This window comes from Sphaerodactylus townsendi, linkage group LG05 (genome assembly GCF_021028975.2).
Source record: "Sphaerodactylus townsendi isolate TG3544 linkage group LG05, MPM_Stown_v2.3, whole genome shotgun sequence".
Classification (NCBI taxonomy): Eukaryota; Metazoa; Chordata; class Lepidosauria; order Squamata; family Sphaerodactylidae; genus Sphaerodactylus; species Sphaerodactylus townsendi.
The window spans coordinates 100,103,242-100,123,278 of NC_059429.1; the positions used below are offsets into that span (position 1 = coordinate 100,103,242).

General features: G+C 38.6%; 1 protein-coding gene across 1 annotated transcript in view; it reads left to right on the plus strand.

The window, feature by feature from the left end:
- Positions 1-20,037, plus strand: part of PHF20 (PHD finger protein 20) — a 48,875-nt gene that overhangs the window by 23,959 nt on the left and 4,879 nt on the right. Inside the window, 12 exon segments of the mRNA XM_048497887.1 lie at positions 181-260; positions 346-730; positions 6,630-6,737; positions 8,460-8,647; positions 9,058-9,211; positions 10,310-10,582; positions 11,985-12,077; positions 12,387-12,551; positions 13,341-13,516; positions 16,172-16,271; positions 18,270-18,465; positions 19,185-19,584. Coding sequence (XP_048353844.1) covers positions 181-260; positions 346-730; positions 6,630-6,737; positions 8,460-8,647; positions 9,058-9,211; positions 10,310-10,582; positions 11,985-12,077; positions 12,387-12,551; positions 13,341-13,516; positions 16,172-16,271; positions 18,270-18,465; positions 19,185-19,584 — 2,318 coding nt within the window.

The window sequence follows — 20,037 nt, forward strand, 5'->3', positions numbered from 1 at the left end:
TTGATCTTGATATTTAGAGGGGCGTGAAAAGAATAACTTGTTTTGTGAAACAAGTATCTTGTTTATATTAGATTTTAAGTACAGTGTATGTGTGTCAATTTTTTCTTTTTTCTATGTTAAGTAGTTGGCTCTGTGCAGAATAAGTCATATTGTTCATTCTGACTTTTTTAAAAATTCCAGGTACATACACTGTGAAATTTTATGATGGTGTAATTCAGACAGTAAAGAATATACATGTCAAAGCCTTTTCCAAAGATCAGGTAGGAAAGATTTAAAACTAATTAATAAGTAATTTGCTGACTATCTTGCGATAGAAGTAAATCACATTTTGTGCATTTTCTCTAGTCTGTAGTAAATAGTCCAAGACCCAAGGAGAGAGGTAATGAAATCCCTTCATCTCCTGAAAGATGGGAAAAGTTTAAAGAACAGAGGAAAACAGCTGAGAATAAAAAGAAAGACAAGGATGAAAAGGCACTAAAGATTGAACGAAGGTCAAAGACTGATAAAGAAGGAAAACTAATAGTCGTTTCAGAAAAAGGCAAAGCGTGTGAAAAGGCTGTGCCAAAGGATGGAAAAGAAGACAAAGAGAATATATCTGAGAATGATAGGGAATTTTCAATAGACACTCAGATTGAAAAGAAACCTGAAAATGACAGTGTGAAGACCCCCCCAGAAAATATTAAAGAAACAAAAAGACGGCGCGGTAGGCCTCCTGTGGTACCACCAACAGGTCAGTTTTAATGTTCAGGATTGGTTTTGCTATACTCTCATAACTGGTACATTCCCTTTGTTGTATTTATACATTTTCAAGGAGCCCAACATAAACAGATTTCTCTGTGCATCACACAAGTAGGAGCTCAGGCGTGTGTAGAACATGGATCTTCACTTTCTAGAGCTAAATAATTTTTAATTAAGTAACAATTTTTTTGAATTTTTTAAATAATCAGGACAGTCTCAATGTGATGTATTTTGCTTTGCCTGATGTACTTTGCCTAGGTACAAGACATAAATAAGTCTTTTGTGTGTAATTGTGCACCACAGGAAGAGTGGGATTTAAACTTTGTCTGCAACATCATAACCGTGTGGAGAATAAAAAAAAAGGGAAATAGGGAGGAGGAGTAAGGTAGCCTAATAGCCCAACCCAGCCTTGTCAGAGTTTGGAAGCTAAACGAACTAAGCCTGCTTAGTACTTGGACAATTAAGACAGTTTGCTGTGCAAAGGAAGACAATGGCAACCACCTCTGCTTATCCCTTCCTGGAAAACCCCATGGTCCGGTGGCTGCCATGAGTCATTTGTGAATTGACAACACACAATTATTATAAGCTGAGAACCTGCAAAGACCTGTGTGCGCATGTGATTTCTCTTCCCTCACTACATTGCTTTTCTTTTTCCTAAAAGCCCCCATAGCCTTTCCTCTTTTCTGGATTCCTTCTTTCTGCCTCCAGCTACTACTTATATCTACTACCATGTCTTCTGCTTTCCTTTCTCTTCTCAGACTTTCCCCAGGAAAAATATGACCCAGATGTTCATTGCCAGCCAAGCTGGGCCCATTTGCACTGAACCTGCAAGGACTGGGAGAGGCACCAGATTTTGCCCTGCATCCCCTCCCCACACTATTTACTCTTTTTCTTATCCTAGCACCTTTCATACCCTCATCTTTCTCTGCTTCCTTCTCTCCTTCACATTCATCCACCAATTCACCTTTTATTTGCCCCCTCCCCCAAGTCTTATTTATTTACTTCATTTATATGCTGCCTTTTTCCACAGTGGGGAAGAGGGGCGTAGCTTTATAAAATGGCGCTGGGGGCTCACCCTGGGCACTGAACCCCCACACACACACAGCTGTGCCCCCCCTTTCAATCTCCACATGGAGTTCATGAGTGGAACCAGCCAGCTTGCCCTGCTTATGTTCTGCACGCAGAGCTCAGGAGTAGTGCGGACCTGTTTGATTCTGGCTTCAGCTCACGCGAGTCCAACTTTAAATTTCCAGCCTGTAGTTCAAAGCTGGATCCAAGCCTTGCTGGGGCCAGGATCAAACTGAGCACTGGGGTCTACCAGCTCTAGCTTTATACTAGAGCAAGCTGAGACCAGCATCAAATGGGCCCATGTTGCTCCTGAGCTCCTGAGCTTGGGGACGAGTGAACCCTGCTGACCCTGCTCCCAAGCTCCACATGGAATCCTGCTCGCCAGCATTCCACAGCACCCAACTCGCAAACTCCACGGGGAGTTTGTGACCAGGGCGCAGTTGCCAGGGGGGTGCATCCCTGGAATGCACCCCCAAGGAAGTGGTGCCCAGGGGTTTACCCCCCCCACACACACACACACCTTGCTATGCCACTTGTGGGGACTTCAATATATTCTCCATCTTATCCTCACAACAACCCAGTTAGGTTGGTTAGGCTGAGAATGTGTAATTGGCTCAAGGTCATCCAGTGAGTTTCCACAGCCAGTGTAGACACTGAAGAATACTGGCTTTTGTTGGGTGGCTGCTATTGAATTGTAGCAAGCTGCTATTCTAGGTGGGTCATGCAGTTCAGGTGATATCAGGTTGTACACTGGAGTGTACAGCAAAAAAAGTATTTTTTGTTATCTTGATATTTTGGAGCCAGAACTATCAGAATTACTGGCTTCCCAGGCTCCAGATATCAGTATAATATTTGGATTTGTGTTTTCCAGGGTTTCCAATATTTTTCAGCACCGTTATTCCCTGTGGATAAGTTTTCTAGGGGGCTGGGATGTGACTTTACAGGTACTGGCACCAAAATTGCAGTGGATCTGCTGGTTCCTACCCATTAAATAATCCCGAAATTTTAAGATGATTGAATTTAAGTCCAACTCTTTGGGTTCCTGAGCAAGGTGCCCCACCCCCAGCTGTCCTCCACCATTTCCTATGAAGGAACCCCCTTGAACACAGGAACTGTAAAATTCAAGAATCCTTCATGTCATTGGACACTTTTGCCAAATTCATCCTATGTAACATCTGAGAATCCGAATCCAACACCCAATCTGAATCTAATACCCAAGAACTTCAAACTGTGTAAAATGTGGGAATCCGGAACTATGTAAAACAGGAGTATTCACCAACCCCCACACCCCAAAAAACCAGTGAGCCAGAAATAAACCAACTCCAGCAAAGAATAAACTTTAAAAAACCACTTAAAACTGACAGAATCTTACCTAAAGTAGCCTGGAAAACTGATGCAATCCCCATGATATACAAAAACACAGGGAGGGGGGAAAAAGGAAAAAGTCAGGGGAGCTTGCAAAACTTGGCTCTTAATAATCCTGAATGTTTCCAGAATTTTTTGGGACCCTTTTTTTCAACATCCGGAAAAATCCCAAATGTATTTGGGAGGCCTGAATATATTCAGAAAATATGTATAATAAAATATAAAGTATAAATATATAATCCCAGTGGTTGCTTTCTTATTTTCTATTTACCGAGTTCCTACAACAGGCACATCTCAAAACAACCCCAGAAAGGGCATTTCCCCCTCCTGCTGCCTTTTACTGGCAGAAATCAAGCAGAAACCAAATTGGGTATTCTGGCCAAAGTGTTGTGGTTGCCTAGCAACAGCCACTGAATGCATCTATTTGTTAAAGCTACACAGTTTCTTTTGATTGTTTTGAGTTTTATTTAATTGCCTGGTATAGTACATATATCTGGCTTCAGGATTTCAAAATATTTCTGCAGAGCACAGAAGTGTTTTCCTGTTAGGTTTGTGGAAAGGGCACTACAGAGGCACCTGATACATGCAAGGATCTTGGGAATCGCTTCAAAACATGTTAGAACCATGCATGCATGAGAACTTGCAGGAAGCATGCCTGTTTTCCCCCTCCTCCACTCTCCTCTTTGCTCCCTCTATTCTTAGCTTGCTTCCTTAGCCAGCACATCCATCAGTCAATGCTGTTTCTGTATATCCTTTTTGTCATTTAGGGTGCTTATAACACTCTTGCACTTTCCTTTTGAAAAGGCAGTACGGACTCCATTTGTATGAACACGACACTGAACCAGGAAACACACTTGCATGGTCAGGAATCCTTAAGGACTTGTCAGGGGTACCTCCCTTTCCTGTGTACCTCTCACACATAGTGTTTCCTTTCCCTCCTTCTGTCAACCCCATATCCTCTCCCCTTTCCCTGCCTCATTCTTGCCTTCTTGGCCATTTACCAACCTACCATTTCTCTTCCTCCCATCTTCAGTTGCATGTATTATTTATTCATTTATACCCCACCTTTCTTCACAATCGGATCTAAAACAGCGCACATTATTCTTCAAACCTTTTTTTACATGCACAGCAACCATGTGAGGTAGATTAGGCTGAATGTGTGTGACTGATCTAAAATCACCCAGTGAGTTGCAGCAGCAAGATAAGTCTTGAATCTCCCAACTGCTACATCACACGGCTTTCGTAGGGTGGCATGCTATTGAACAAAAGCAAGCAGCCAAGCCCAGTTGAACCATGAAAGTCGGGTGGTATCAAATCATCCAGAGGCCACTGCCAGGCGTACAATAGCCATCGTCCATGTGGGATCTGGAGATCTCCCAGAACAACCACTAAACTCCAGACAACAGAGATATGTCCCCTTGGAGAACTTGGCCACTTTGGAGAATGAACATTGTTGCATTAAATATGGCTGAGGCCTGTCCCCTCCTCCCAACCTGGAGCTAGCATCCATAGCCAGGCCAAGCCCCCAATGGGTCCTCCCTCAAATGTCAGAATTGGTCTGGAAAGGGTTCTGCCCCCTTCCCCTGCTTTTTACTGACAGAATCTGTGGTTGCCTAGCGAAGGCCACTGAGGGAATCCATTGCTTAAAGTTACAGTTGCTCCTTTTAACATGTCAGTTTTTTTAACCCTTCCCATGTATTTTTTTTTACATTTCGTTTCTGCAAACTTGTGACCTTTTTCATGTTTGCAGAAAGATTTGTCTTTCCCGTTCACAGCTGCAGTCACCAGATGTGAGTATCCTCAGATCTGGCTGACTTTGCTATTAGAATATAAGATAATGATGATGGTGAACCGCCCCAAGCAGTATAGAAACAATAATAATATAGAAACAATAATAATATAGAAACAATAATAATATAGAAACAACAACAATAATAATAATAATAATAATAATAATAATAATAATAATAAATATATTCCCTTGTATCTGAGGGAGAATGTAATTCTTATCTGAAGAGAGACTTTCTAATGGAGATATCTGCTGTGACTGTCAAAGAAGTGAGTGGGAGCCACTTTCCTGCCCTTTCTAGGCATACATAGTACACTGCTGTGGTTGGAGGTAGCACCAAAAATGTTTTCATTCTAGAAAGTTCCAGTCGAGGTCCTGCATACAATTGAACTCCTAGTTGTGTGACTACACAGACAACCTTTCTGATGACACCATAAAAGGTAGACATCCTGTTTTTGTTATTAACACAGCTGGTTTAAGTGATGTGAAACTACAAACTGTATTTTACCAAGGCAGAGTATTGGCCATCTAGTTTTCTACTGTCTAGATTGTTTGTTAGTGACTGTCCCAGGTCCTGAGGCACAGCATTTTTTTTTTATTAGCACCTTCTACTTTCTGAGATTTTAAAGAAGAGATGCCAGAGATTGTGTCTGGTTTGGGTTGGGCCTTTTTAGAAATCTAACATTTTTGGAAGAAATTTGGGGGGGAATGGAAATTTATGCAGTCTTACTGTCCTATTAAACCTAAGCAGATTTTACTACTCTAACAATGTTTTATAACTACTCTAACACGTTTATAATTTATTTAGCCTATAAAATTACAATATTTGCATCTCAGATTTAAGAGCTGTATGTATATTCATTCCCACATTGTCTTAATTTCACCCATTCTAAAAGAAAATATTTCATGGGAATTTTTAAAAATACTCCTCAAATTTTCCAAGTTTGCATTGGAAAAATGGGGAAGAAAGCCTTGGAAAAACTGGGGGAAATGTTTTTACACTGAATTTTTCTGGTATTTTTCCAGGCCTTCGCATTTTTAGGCTTTTTGCCCGCAAAACCTGATTTATCATTTAACCATTGCTTTTCCTGTACTATCAGTGTCATGCTCATTTTTAATTTGCTTGTTATTTTTATCTAACTCTTCACACACACTTTATGTGACCAACAAAAATAATGTAAATAAAATGTGTTCTGCTGTAATAAATACCGGGGAAGTCCACGCTGTATTTTGTTTGATTTATTTTCTTCATATATTTCTTCCGTTACTAATGTCATTTTCATTGGTTTCTGTTTAAGTATCTTCAAAGTGGTTTATGTATACAGCAGTGAACAGACCTTTGTGTTAGTTAAACCGGTTGCTCATATTGGTTGCTATCACTTGTTGGAACAAGGGATACCACTAATATTTTAACACTGATACATGCAGGTTTTTTTCAGTGAACAGGTGATAATTATGGTACAGGAACATTTTACTATTTACTGTAATATGTGTAGTGCAGTTGCATAGTTTGTTGTCAAAAAAGGGAAGATAAAAGTGAGGGATTCTTTTCGCTAAAATTCATGAAGCTTTTATAAGTCAGCAGGAAAAATATTATTTAAAAAACACAAAAAAAAAGTTGTGAGCTGGCAACATTTACAAGGCTTTTGCACTATGTTTGCCGTTAAGAACCAAGGTGCTCAAACGTTACAGCCAATAACTTTAGAATTAAGAAGGCGGAAAATACCTAAAGGAGGAGAGGTCCCTTCAAAACGTCCTCGGCTTCAAAAGAATATGTGTGAGTATTTTTCACTCTTAATAATGATTATTAAGTAAACAGAACAGAAAATATTCTAGAGCAAGTAGTGTGTATAACATTACTCGATCTCTAATTTTAAATTCCTAGGTTGGCTGTGATAGCTGCAGCCTACTTTTGAATTCTCTTTGCCTCTTGGTCCTTTTCTTTCGGTTAGTATCAAATAACACTAAGTTAAAGGGGCAGACAGAAAGTATATATGTACAGCAAGCTGACAGCCCTTTTCATTTTCAATTTGAATTTGGTATATTGCTTTGAGTTGCTACTTACTTTTCCCTTTAGCCATTTGATGGTGTTTTCTGCATTGGTTATCTGGGCAAATATTTGATGGGAAAATGCTTGGAGCAGCACTACAACACACTACAAAAAAGAAAAATAATTACAAATAAATTGACAAATATTATCAAATCTGTAAGCAGAAACCCAGCATTTTGAATCCTGACTTGTGTTTTGAAACATGAGTAAGAATACAATTTATAATATACTTGAATCAGAATGATGGTGATGAGCTTTTAATACCTGTATGAAGTTTAAACTTATTTATGTTCTGTGTGAGTATATGTAAATATAACAGCAATATAAACCTGTTGTAATTTCTGGAGGTTGTATGCAAGCTTCAGTGCCTGTGTGATAGCAGCAGCCTTTATACCAGTCCCTTGTTCCTTCTCAAACCTGTATACACAATAATAAGCTAAACAGCAAGCAGTAGCAATGCATTTCATTCTACTGATTCAGTGATTGACTAGTACCTGGTCATCTTTTGGGCTTGATTCTGTAATATTCAAGGATTGTGTGTCTACCGTCACTCACATTGAACAGTGGGCTATATACTTCCAAAAATAAATTATAACAGGAGGCAATTATTGTTAATCAGTATGCCAAGAGAGAAGTAAGTTGGCAAATAAACATCTGTTGCTTATGAGGACTAAGAGGAAAGAGCAAGGCAAGAATCAATGTGTTGTGTATAACAAATATGAAGAAGAATGTTCAGGAATGAACTGGGTCATTTTGATGAGCAGTCTATAATGTTCAAACACATGATTATTTCCTAGAATTAAATAACTCTCCAATAATTTAGATAAACTGTGTGAAAAATACCTTGAATTTCACTCTTTATGCAAGGTCTCATCTTCTCTTTGTTAATGTTTTCATGAGTATCCCCATGATTTTAGGGAGGGTCTGTGGCGAAGTGGCTGACCATCTGCCTGTTCATAGGGATCAGTTAGTAGATGATATGAAAGACTTCTACCTGGAGAACAGTTGCCTCTGGAGAACAGTTGCCAATCAGAGTAGAGAGTACTGATTTAGATAAACCAATGATCTGACTCGGTATAAGACAGCTTTGTGTATTCTAACACCTTTTTAACGAGGTATCTCATTATACATATTTACATGTTCATACAGCCCTTAAAACAGAAAGGGTCTGGTTTAAAAGACAAGATTTTCTTTAATCATTACTTTCATTACGGTGAAGATAACCAATTATTTTCTTTATTTAAGCTATCTAGGCAACACTGTAGGCAGCAGGTTTGATAATACTAATGTCTCAATTGGGGGAGAATAGAGATACATAACATACCATAAATGGGGCAGTGGTTGCTCTTTGGAGGTCTGAACAAAGAATGTGGTAGTTCAAAGTGCTTATGTTTTGAAATCTGTTTATTCAGTTTACTTATTAAATATATACTTTAAAATATCTTTTAGCACAAGAAAAATTGAAAAATTCTCCAGGCAGTGAAAAAGATTCCTTAAAGAGACGGTCAAGACATTCTACAAGTAGTAGCCAAGAGGCTTTAGATACTGATATTGTAATACCTCAACTAGATGAAATTGAAGCCTTAAAAGATCCAGAATCAAGTTCAAAAGAAATAAATGAAGGTAAAAAGCTTACAGTATGAGTGATTTTTCTTAACGCTTTCCATGATTACATTGCCCCGTATAATTGTTACATTAAAGTAATTTGCAGTTTTGAACAACCAACTTATTTCTGTACATGAAGGGATCTTAATGGATTTTGCAGAAATTGAGCATGGGTGATTTTAGAATACAGAAGTGTAGAAGCACTAGAAGTCCTTACAGACCTTTTCTTTTGTCTCATAATTGCATGAGCTGAGTAGAAGCTCAGATCAGTTTGTTCCTGAATATTTTTATAGCCTGCTTGAAGTAGAAAAACAAAAGCAAGTCATCCATTTCTCGCGCTCTATCTTTATCAGTGGGCATTGCATCTAAAAGACATATACTGTGGGTTTTCTTCCGGCTTACCCTTTCCTTTCGCTTTGTTTGGGTCCGCTGAAAACAGTAGCCAGATGTGACCAAAAGATTTAAGTGAACGAAAGTTGCGCCATCTTCAGAAGTATCTCAGACTTTAGTAGATGACAACAGATTAAAGGAAGTGAACATAAAACAGCCTTCTTCTACACCTGAATCACAAGAGTCTTCAGAGGCACCTGTTACAGGTCAACATTTACTATATATAATCAGACCACTCCTAATGTCCCCTTATTCTTGGGGGGTGGGTTGGCGGGGGGAAGGTCCTGTTTTTATATTTATTTCAAATATTTCTTAGGCCACTTCTTCAGATTTCTACTGGAGGCACGTACAATTAAAAAACACAGTATTAGTGTGCAAGCCATTAAACCACTAAAGCGCCAAGCAAGCGTAACAACTAACAGAAAAGCTTATAATCCAGAGCATTGGGACTGGTGATAAAGAGATAAAAGAACCCTAGTTAAAATCATGGGTAAAAGCATTTGTTTTAGCCTGGCACCTAAAAGAAAATAAAGTAGGTGCCAGGCAAGGCTAAAGAAAGAGAGCATTTCACCAAAGAAAATACAACTACCCACCCTCACCTCTCCTGTTGGAGCGGCTTTGCGAAGGAAACGGGGCTTTAGAGACGAATGTCAATAATAAATACAAACTTTGTTTAAACTGACAACTTTAATTGGTCAGTTTCAGTTCTTGTTTCATATTCTGTGGAGATTTTCAATAAGGATTCAGGTTCTGTTTGACTCACAAAAAAGGGAGGAGTTGGATCCTATTCACAAATCTTTTCTGCCTTGTAGCAGTCCCTTGTGAGTACTGTAAAGGCAGTGTCTTGGATTGAAGTCCTTTGTGCACAGAAAGCCACACAATAAGCAGATGGCTAATAACCAGATGCTGGGGACAGTCAAATGAGATTTCTGTCACCTTGCTTCCAAAGGGGCATCTGGCTAATTACTGCTGGTAACAGGCTACTAACAGTTCTATTTTTCTAGTGAATTAGAATTAGCTAGGTGAACTCGGTTTGTATTGCTTCTGGGTAACTATTTTTTTATATTAAAACAATAAAAAATGCAGCTAATTGTAATGTTCCATAGGAGATGAAAGCCTTACAGGTCCTAAAAATACTGAGGGAATGTGGCCATGTCTGACCACCCTAAGCTTGTAGGTTTCAGTTCATGATAAGTCTTACTTGCAAACATTGAGTAGGGCCTAAACATTTTCATGGAAGAATAGCTTGGGTTTTATTTTGAAATGTACATGTTGGTAATACAAATTTTGTTTTATTTTAACAGTAACCAGTACTTCTAAGAAAACTGATGATTCTCCTGCTTCAAAGGCTGCTGTTGACCATGAACCGAAGTTTCGATGCAAGTTCTTAGACTGTTCCAAATCCTTTAGGAAAGCAAAACTATTGCATTATCATATGAAGTATTTCCATGGGATTGAGAAGTCACCAGAACCACAGCAGAGTCCAGCAAAAAGAAACATTCAAACAAGATCCTCAGCTTCTGAAAAGGGCAGTCAGGAAGATTCTAACAGAAGGCGGACTACATCAGGTTGCTTATGTAAATATTTTGCTAATGAACTTCTTTTTAATAATTTCATTCCCTCCCCCCCTTTTAGGTTTTCACCGGATATTCCCTTCTTCCGGGGCTTGGTTAATAGCTACAAAGGCGCCAGGGGCTGAAATTGTTTTCCTTTTCCATATGTATTTTAGCGGTGAGTGCATCTTGGCCGAAAAATGTTAATGTGTGAATCTTTGCATCGCGATTCTTGAAGTACCGCAAACTGGACAGAGGGTAACAAATCCATGTCATTATTAAGTCCTCATTGAAAACATAAATTGAATATCCACTTAGCTTCTGTTTGCAGCAAAAAAAATTTTATATTGATTTTCTTGGACAGTCCCATCCAAGGGGCCAGGTCACCAGCTGCGGCGTGGCAACTGTGCTGCCATTCCCAGAGAGGCTTCCTGGCGGCATGGGAAGGCTTGAAGAGAGAAGAAGCCTCCTCCTGCTGAGAAGTCCTCATTGGCCTTCATAGACTTATACCACCTGTTTGGTACTGCTGTGTAAGGCAGCGAATGGCCAGGAGGAAGCCAACTAACATTGGCTCCTCCCCTGGCCTGCCCCCACCATGGTGGCAGTGGCTGGGACTCTGGTGCTATGTCCCAGCACTCGGAAGGGGGTAGTAGCCGCATGCCGGCAAAAATGCTCTTCTTATCCTGCGAGTTAGGAGTGCCCCAGAGAAGGCAACCATGCACCGGCGACGACCCCCACTGCTCCCTGTAAGGCAGATCCACACGTTGGTCAGATGGGGCTCTTTGTGTGTTTTGTTTTGAAAGTGCATTACATTTATTTGAGATCATGTAGATGCAGTTGTCTAAGTTAATCATGAACCTGCATAGTGTAGTGCTGAGAGTGTTGGGCCAGGACCCAGATTTGAATCCCCACTCTTCCATGTAAGTAAGTTAAGTTAGCTGCTAGATCTTTGCCAGTCACATACTCACAGCCTAACCTACCTGGTAGAGTCGTGGTGAGAATAAAGTGGAGCAGAGGAGAACATTTAGTGACTTGTTTTACCATGTTTTATGCTGTACACCGCCCAGAGCCCCTAGAGGATGGGGCGGTATAAAAGTTTAATAAATAAATATAAATAAATAAATAAATAAATAAACAAACATTGTCAACCATGTTGTGTCCCCACTGAGGAGAATGGTGGGATATAAATAAAGTAAATAAATAAATACAGGGAGAAGAAATATGAAGGCAGCAATTTAATGAGTTGGAGCTATGTAAGTATGAAATGGGCAAAGATTTAGTACTTGGAGACAAAACTGAAATCAAATTAAATTAAACACATTGCTGATTTGGATTTATTCTAATTATGCATAAAATGTATACCTGTGTAAATGTGTTATGCTTCCACTCTGTAAACTAGCAAAATGACATAGATTTTTCATTGTAGCCACTAAAGAAAAGGAGAAAAGTAAAGAGAAGAAACCCAAAGATATTGTGCGGTCAAAGTCGAAGAAAAAAAAGAAAAAGAAAGCAAAATCAGGTCGAATTGCTTGATTTTGAAACCGGGTTTAAATTTTATTGAGCTTTCTTTGCTTCAACTACGTGTTGACGTACCTTCTGGAGCAGAAAATACTTGACAAAATATGTTCGTATATTTAGACCATATGTGTACATGTGATTTGTTTTTTAACAATAGTACCTGAAATCTTAATGGGCCCATTCATGGGAGCCAGAGCCTCAAAGAATTGATGTAGACACAAATGTCCAAATTCCTTAACCATAAAATCTTGTATATATCTGTTTTGTGTAGTATTTATTTCCTAGTGTTAACACATTCCTCTGTTTACAGAAAATTCTGGCAGTGAAGAAAATGTTGAGTTTTCCCAGGATCTTTCCCCTCCAAGATCTGTCACCACTGCGAAATATAATTCAGCGAACCGATCTTGCGCACATTTGACTACACAACTTCATGGCATTGAAACTGGTCACCGTAAACACAGATCAAAAATAACTGGTAAGACGGATTTAGTTTCTGTTTGGAATAATTTTCTTAAGAACTGGGAAACACTTTGACAGGGAGTGCAAAGTTTTTATGTGTGGAATGGAGTGGGTAGATAACTGTATTCAATCAGTGTAATAAAACATTATTTATTTGTGCTGCAGACATTATTTTTTATTATTTTATTAGATTTACACCCCGCCAAACTTCAAAGCAGCTTACAAAGAGGGTTAAAGTACTACAATAGAGCAACACAAATTACATATAAGAAACTTGAGATATCCTAGATTGCTGTATCAGTTATAGACATTCATACTTTCTAGCCTTTTTTAGCAGTTTTGCTTCTACCTGGTTAGTTTTTGGGGGCTTTTCTTTTTTTGAATTCTCTTTTACTTTTGAAATGTTTAGATTGTCTTACTATGCAATCCAAAGTGGGTGTGTGTGTGCGAAACCACACTGGAAGTTCTGGAAGGGTTGGGCTAGTACCCATGCAGAGTGTCACAGATGCCTGTGCAGAGAATGTCGGAAGCTGCAGCCTCCGCCGGCATGCAGTGGGATGTTTCTAGGGGCATTTCCAAAGGACCTTTGACCAGGAATGCCTCCTACATCTGCAGCCAACTTAACACCATCAAAAAGTGTGGTTTTGTATTAAGGCCAGCAACATGCTTTCTCAGTATGGCCCGGTATTGTCGTAGGACATTGGGAGTTGGGTTTTGTACACTGATTTACAATGGCCATCTCCTCTGGCAACTTTTCTACAATTACTCTGGTTGTTTTTATTTTAATTGAACCTCTTGCCCACAGAGGATGATACCTTGAGTGAGTCATCCACAGATAGTTTGCTTTGGAGCAATGATGACTGCAGTCAGGATATTGATGTAACAACTAATCCTGATGAGGATCTTGAAGATGATGATAATGGCTTTGAAATTGTCCGGTGCATTTGTGAAGTGGAGGAAGAAAATGACTTTATGATTCAGGTATATGGTGATACATTGTGGATGTGCACTGAAGTAAATGGAAATACAAAAGTAGTTATTTAAAATATGTTTAGAAGAAGTCTATTACACTGACTTTATTGCAGCTCTCTCTCCTGGAGATCCAAACTATTTATCCATTTGCAAGTATATCGGTAATCATGCAGTATAGCTCATATTTTTTAACTGGGAATTCTCAGTATAGAGCAGGGGTCTTCAAACTACTACCTGCGGGCCACATATGGCCAACTAGCAGATTTTATCCAGCCTGCATCAACTTGAAATATTTTTTCCCCAACCACACAGTCAGAGAGTTAACATGTACAGTTCTATCCACCACACTACTTTCTATGTGACCCCTCATTTTCAGTTACCAGGACCATATTCTGTAAGACTGAAACCATAATTATACAGTGGTAACCTCATCCCTGTTGATAAAACAAATCATGTTTCCACATGTTGATTTTTCAGCAGGGCTGTATAACAATCGCTGTGAGGAAGTAGCGTCATTTTCTCACATGTGTAAACAAATGAAAACAAACTGAGTTTCCACAATACACAGGGGGGACGATGTGCCATGTGCCTCTTGCCTATATAAGCAGCTTACATTAAGCCCTGCTTCTAGTATCGCTTGTACCAGCTCTCTCCTGTTTTTAGATAACTTTATAATTGTATTTTTTATAATTTTTATAATTGTATTTCATATAATTGTATTTTTATTGAGCTTTTTATGATTGTACCCTGTCCATGAACTCTGATGATGGGCAGGAAATAAATTTACAGAAATAAATAAATAATATATCTGAGTAACCATCTTTATTTTTATTTTATTTGATATGCTGCCCTCCCTGATTAGGGGCGACTAGACATACATGTTTAAAAACAATCTTAACAAGTCTACAAAAGTAATATAATTAAAATCTTTCAATATATAAAATGTACACAGTTCTACATATGACAGCTAAGCAGCAACTTACCTATATACCAGTCCTACTCTCACCTCAGTTCTAACTTTTACAGGGAAGAGAGGAGGGAGTGTAAATTTTGGGCCAAGATATTACTACATGGGATCATCATCATTGATTATATGCCCAGCAGAACATTTTGGTTTTGCAAGCCCTGTGGAATAGGTTTATATCCTCAGGGCCGTAATGTCTGCTGGGAGTGAATAGACAAGGAGCCAGAGCTAAAAAGGCTCTGGCTCCTTGAGACTGCTCCGGAAACTGCAGCTGGTCCAGAACACGGCCGCAAGAGTGCTCACTGGGACACCAGTGAGGGAGCTCATTAGACCTGTGCTTCATCACCTGTATTGGTTACCAGTTGAATTCCAGATCATCTTCAAGGTTTTGTTTCCAACCTTTATGGCCTTGAACAGTCTGGGACTGTTGTATCTTTGGGACTGCTTCTCCCTATATTGCCTCTGGAGGACTCTTCCATCCTCCAGTAGCAATTTACTGGTGGTCTCCAGCCCCAGGGATATTCGGCTGAGTTCCACCATCTTGTTTTGTTTTATAAGTTATTTTTGGCTGTGCTTTTTGCACAGTTATTGCAGTTACTGTGCAGATAATTTTTCTATGGTTTTAAGGAGTTTCTTGCTTGTAACAATTTATAGGTCAAATTTTGTTAAAATTTTAATTCTAATCTTTTCATTGTTCAGGTATGTCCTTCAGTTATGGTGGGAAAAAAATTCAAAAATGAAGCTTGTCAATTCTAAATATCAAGCAATTTTATCTGAGGAGCATCTGAAGTCTATTCTAATAATTGACTCCTCAAGCTTGAAACCTCAGTTCAGAGATACTTTGAAATTTAAAAATCAATTCCATCACTCCCATTATCTTGTACTTCATGTTTTGTTTTTTACAACTAAAAACTCGTAACTGCCAAAATTGTGTAGAAAAGTACAGATTGAGTTCTTTTTTGTTTGATTTTTATTAATGGCTCATTTTGAATTTCTTAGCTTTGTTTTACTGAAATTCTTGGAGCATGTTTATTTTTCTTATTGTGTGGCACAAAATTAGACAAATTCTCATTTTATGTAAATTTGTAAATTGAATGAAAAAATGAATAGTGTCCTTTTTTAAATCTACCGTTAAGTAACTGATTATTTTGTCAGATCAGTTGGTAATGTTCGATGTTTTTACTGATTATATATCATTTCTCAGTTGAAGCACAGCATTGTTTCTTTGTAATTGTCACATTTCCCTTTTGTTCTGAATCCCATTATGCTGATTACAAAAACGATCCAAGTAAAGCTTATTTATTCATTTAAATTTTGTTCATTCATTTATTTTGTAAAACTGTCATTTTTCAGCCCAAGAATATTTGTAAAATATATGATGTGGCCCTTATACTGGAAAGTTTGGAGACCCCTGTTATAGAACAATGATGCTAAGATTTTTAAACATTGAGTTGGATCCTGCAAATTTTTCATTGGCAGAGCCTTTCTCCAATATGAGACTGCTCCCTCCCATAAAAGATAACTACAATAAGATTTCCATTGATTTTAATTTAATCATTTCTTCTGTTTGTAAAAGAAATTAACAAGCAGTGTTAATATTGTAAATCTGAAGGTCATAAAATATTTTTTAAAGTTTTTTGTCTCTTTTCCTAGATGGCTGATCTAATTGTAGCTTTATTTCTGCTTTTCATTTATCATAGTGTGAAGAATGTCTTTGTTGGCAGCATGGAGTCTGTATGGGATTATTAGAAGATAATGTACCTGAAAAATATACTTGCTATATTTGTCAGGATCCTCCAGGTACAAAGATTTCTAAGGTCCCAGAGTCCTCTAATAGTATGTAGTGATTTAGTATGTAGTAATACTGTAGTATGCTTTCATAGGGAACTGCATTTACCATATATGTGCGCTCATGCATGTGGGCTTGTGCGCACACACAGGCTGTGTCCATAGGAATATCAGCACTTCTGCTAGTTAAGGTAGATATTTTATTTGGCCAATTCCTCCCACCATGGCTCTCCACGTTGTGTCCTGTGCTGATCCTGGGAGCGGGGTGGGGTGGGGTGCCCTAGATCCTGTGTAATATTTATAGGAGGGGGGGGCGGGGTTAGTGGCAGTGGAAAGGCAGGATAGTTTCCATTCCATGGCTGAACCTCTGTTCATGGATAGGTGGATCCACCCCCTCTTTGTTTATTTAATGTACATATGGGTAACATGCCTCCACTTCAAAACAATTTTGCCCCTTAATCCTCATTGTTTTAAGGGTTACAAATTAAAGGGAGCAGTTGGTAAGAATCCACATAGCAGATGCATCCCCGTTTCCCTTCTTTCCCATATTCTTCCCCGTTTCCCTGTCATTTGTTGTAAGCCACCCTAACCGTGTTTGGGGAAGGGTAGCCTAGAAGCTGAATAAAATAAATACATTAAAAATATTTTTTGCTTATAAGATACTAATTTCATGGGAAAGAGCTTCGCTGACTCCCCTTAAATCTAGCTTCTTTTCTGAGTGCCTTCTCAACATTTGAAAGAACACCTTTTTATTACAGCAATTTCATTCTACCACATATTACTCTACATTATAGTAAATGGGTCGTTGGTTCTGGCAGACTACTAGTCTGTAGTTCTGACAGACAGCACAGGCCACTGCAGAGCAGTTCTACAGATTTTGTCATTTGAAAGAGCTGCTACAACCCACACAAACCTTGCCAGCTCTTCTTGTGAGAACAAGGAGAGCACTGCACCAATTCTTTTTCATCACTTTCTCTGGAAGTTACTGGTTTTGTCTTCAGTAGGGAGAGAAGAGCAGCCCCTGCTGTAGCAAACAAGAAATCCAGCTGTGATTTTGATGTCCTTGTTATCTATGACAAGGAGCCAGCATAATGATTAAAGTGGTGGACTTTAATGTGGAGAACTGGGTTTGATTCACCACTCTTCCACATCTGGCCTGCAGGGTGACCTTGGGCCAGGCACAGTTCTTTCAGAACTCTCTCAACCTATGCAGAGCAGGGCAATGGCAAACCACCCCTTAGTGTATCTTGGCTTGAAAACCTTACGAAGTTGCCATAAGTCAGCTGTGACTTAACAGCTCTTTCCACTCCACATTGCAAGGAGGCGTTAGCTGGGTGAGGAGGCAACAGCATCTGCTTTACCACTAGCATAGGAAATTTCTGGAGCATCAGTTCATTCAGTTAATGGAGTTCTTTCTATTAATATGATTAATTAGGTTTCAAATAAATAATAGTATGTAGCCCAGCGCTCCACACATTTTCTCAAAAGTAAAACCCGCTATGTTCAGTTAAGCTCCCTGAAGGGTAGATTTGTACACTTAGTGATATTAAAAACTTCCACATACTTTTGCAAGAAAAATTACACTGCATCATGAGATTTGCATCTGTGTTGTCTTCCTCCCATCCATTTTTATTAAGTTTACTATTTTTTAAAACACTGGAAAAACTGAAATACTATTGAATGCCATTCTTTGACTGTTGTGAGACTGTTGATGTGAGTCATTTATCAGTTACAATTGTACCCCATCCTTTGACAAGGAGCCTGGTTATCAGTGTATGTGGTTCTCTCCCCCCCCCCCCCAAAAAAAATTCTATCCTCATGCGGGGGTTTACAACTTCTGCTGTGAGGTATCTCTAATTAAAACTACATTTTTGTGTGTGTTCCTTTTTAGAAATTTCCAATTTATGAAACTATTTCAAAACTTTATAGAAGATGAGAACATTTTGCTAACAGTTATATTCAGATATTTATTTTTATTTATCATTTACCTCATCGTTACTGTTGCTTTAGGTAAACGGTCCAGCTTGAAGTACTGGTATGAGAAGGAGTGGTTATGCAGTGGTCACATGCATGGTTTAGCATTTTTGGGAGAAAATTATTCTCACCAGAATGCTAAGAAAATCGTAGCTACACACCAACTTCTTGGCGATGTCCAGAAAGTAATAGAAGTACTCCATGGACTTCAACTGAAAATGAGCATTTTGCAGTAAGCAGTCGTTTTACATTCTGAATTATAATGTAATTTGTAGAAACGGTACTTTTTTTTTACCTGCTGCTATATGTCCTAGTGCTCTGACCTGGATAGTCCAGGAGCTTGTCAAATCTCAGAAGTTAAGCAAGGTTGACCCTGGCAAGAATTTGGATGGGAGATCTCCAAGGAATGCCAGGGTCATGACATGGAGGCAGGCAATGGCAAACCACATCTATTAGTCTCTTGCCTTGAAAACCCCATTGGCGGTCACCATAAGTCAGATGTTACTTGAGGGCAAAAAAAATGTGACCTAGTGAACTTGGGAAATTGTTTTCTGCTTTATAATGGGTTTTAAAATTCTATTTCTAAATTGTATTTTTGTGTTTAATGTTTGAATTTTTAAAAACTGCTTTGATTTTTTTTAAAAACAGAAATCAGTATAGTTGCTTTTAGATCTATGTTTCAATGAAATGTATACAATGAAAGTTTTGATTGCAACAGTTGAAATGTGCTGTATGTATGCAAATATAAGTCTTCTGGCCAGTGGAGCAGAGCAAGTAGATGCAGGATTTGGATCTGTGAATCCATTCCCTTGATGGTGGTGTTTCCTCTGGTGTGTGGAACTTTTCTGTGACATCAAAGCGCCATCAAATTGAAAGCGACTAACTTCTTTTCTGCACCCTTTTCCAATGTTTGAAAGAATGACTTTTTCACTTGTTTACCTTTTTCACCAGAAGCAAAGAACATCCTGACTTAAAGCTCTGGTGTCAGCCTTGGAAGCACCTTGAAGCGGATGAAAAATCTCCTAGCACCCGCCTCGTTCACATTGAAGAAAACTGCTGCAAAGAGGAGACTACAAGTTACAGAACTTTTAACGGAACAATTGAGAAACCTTCTATCATTCCTTCTGTAGAGGAATCTTATATCACTAGTGAACACTGTTACCAAAAACCTCGAGCCTACTATCCTGCTATAGAACAGAGACTTGTTGTAGAAACCAGAAATTCGGACATAGATGATGGTGTTAACAGGATAAGAGAGAATGGAGATGATACTATAGTGGAGAGATTAGGATGGGAGCTGGATAAAGAAATATGCAAGCTGGAGAATGAATCAAAGCATAACTACTCTAAGGTAGGTAGTACTGGAATCTTTCTGGCTTTGAGCTGAAGAGAAGAATCTACCTTTAAAGCAAAAGAAGCAAGAGATACCAACATTAAGCAGAGCCATGCTTGTACACTGAACTTCTCTGTTGCTTCAGCTGCATACAGTTTGAGGATTCTGAGGGACTGCTCAATGAATGAGAAAAGAAAAAAATCCACTTCCCATGATTGACAAATAAATTGCAAAAAAATTGCCAAAATGATGTGATTTGTAAATATAATAGCATTTACATTGAAAATTACTTTGATTGAAAGTTGTTTATAATCAAATATTGATTCTTTTCTATTCTATGCTAAATTATTCAGCTGGAGAGTTGTGAAGCATTAATATGTTGCATGATGTATTAATTACACTTATTTATTTTATTTACTTTATTTATAGTCCACCTTTCTCACAAGGACTCAAGGCAGATTACACATACTG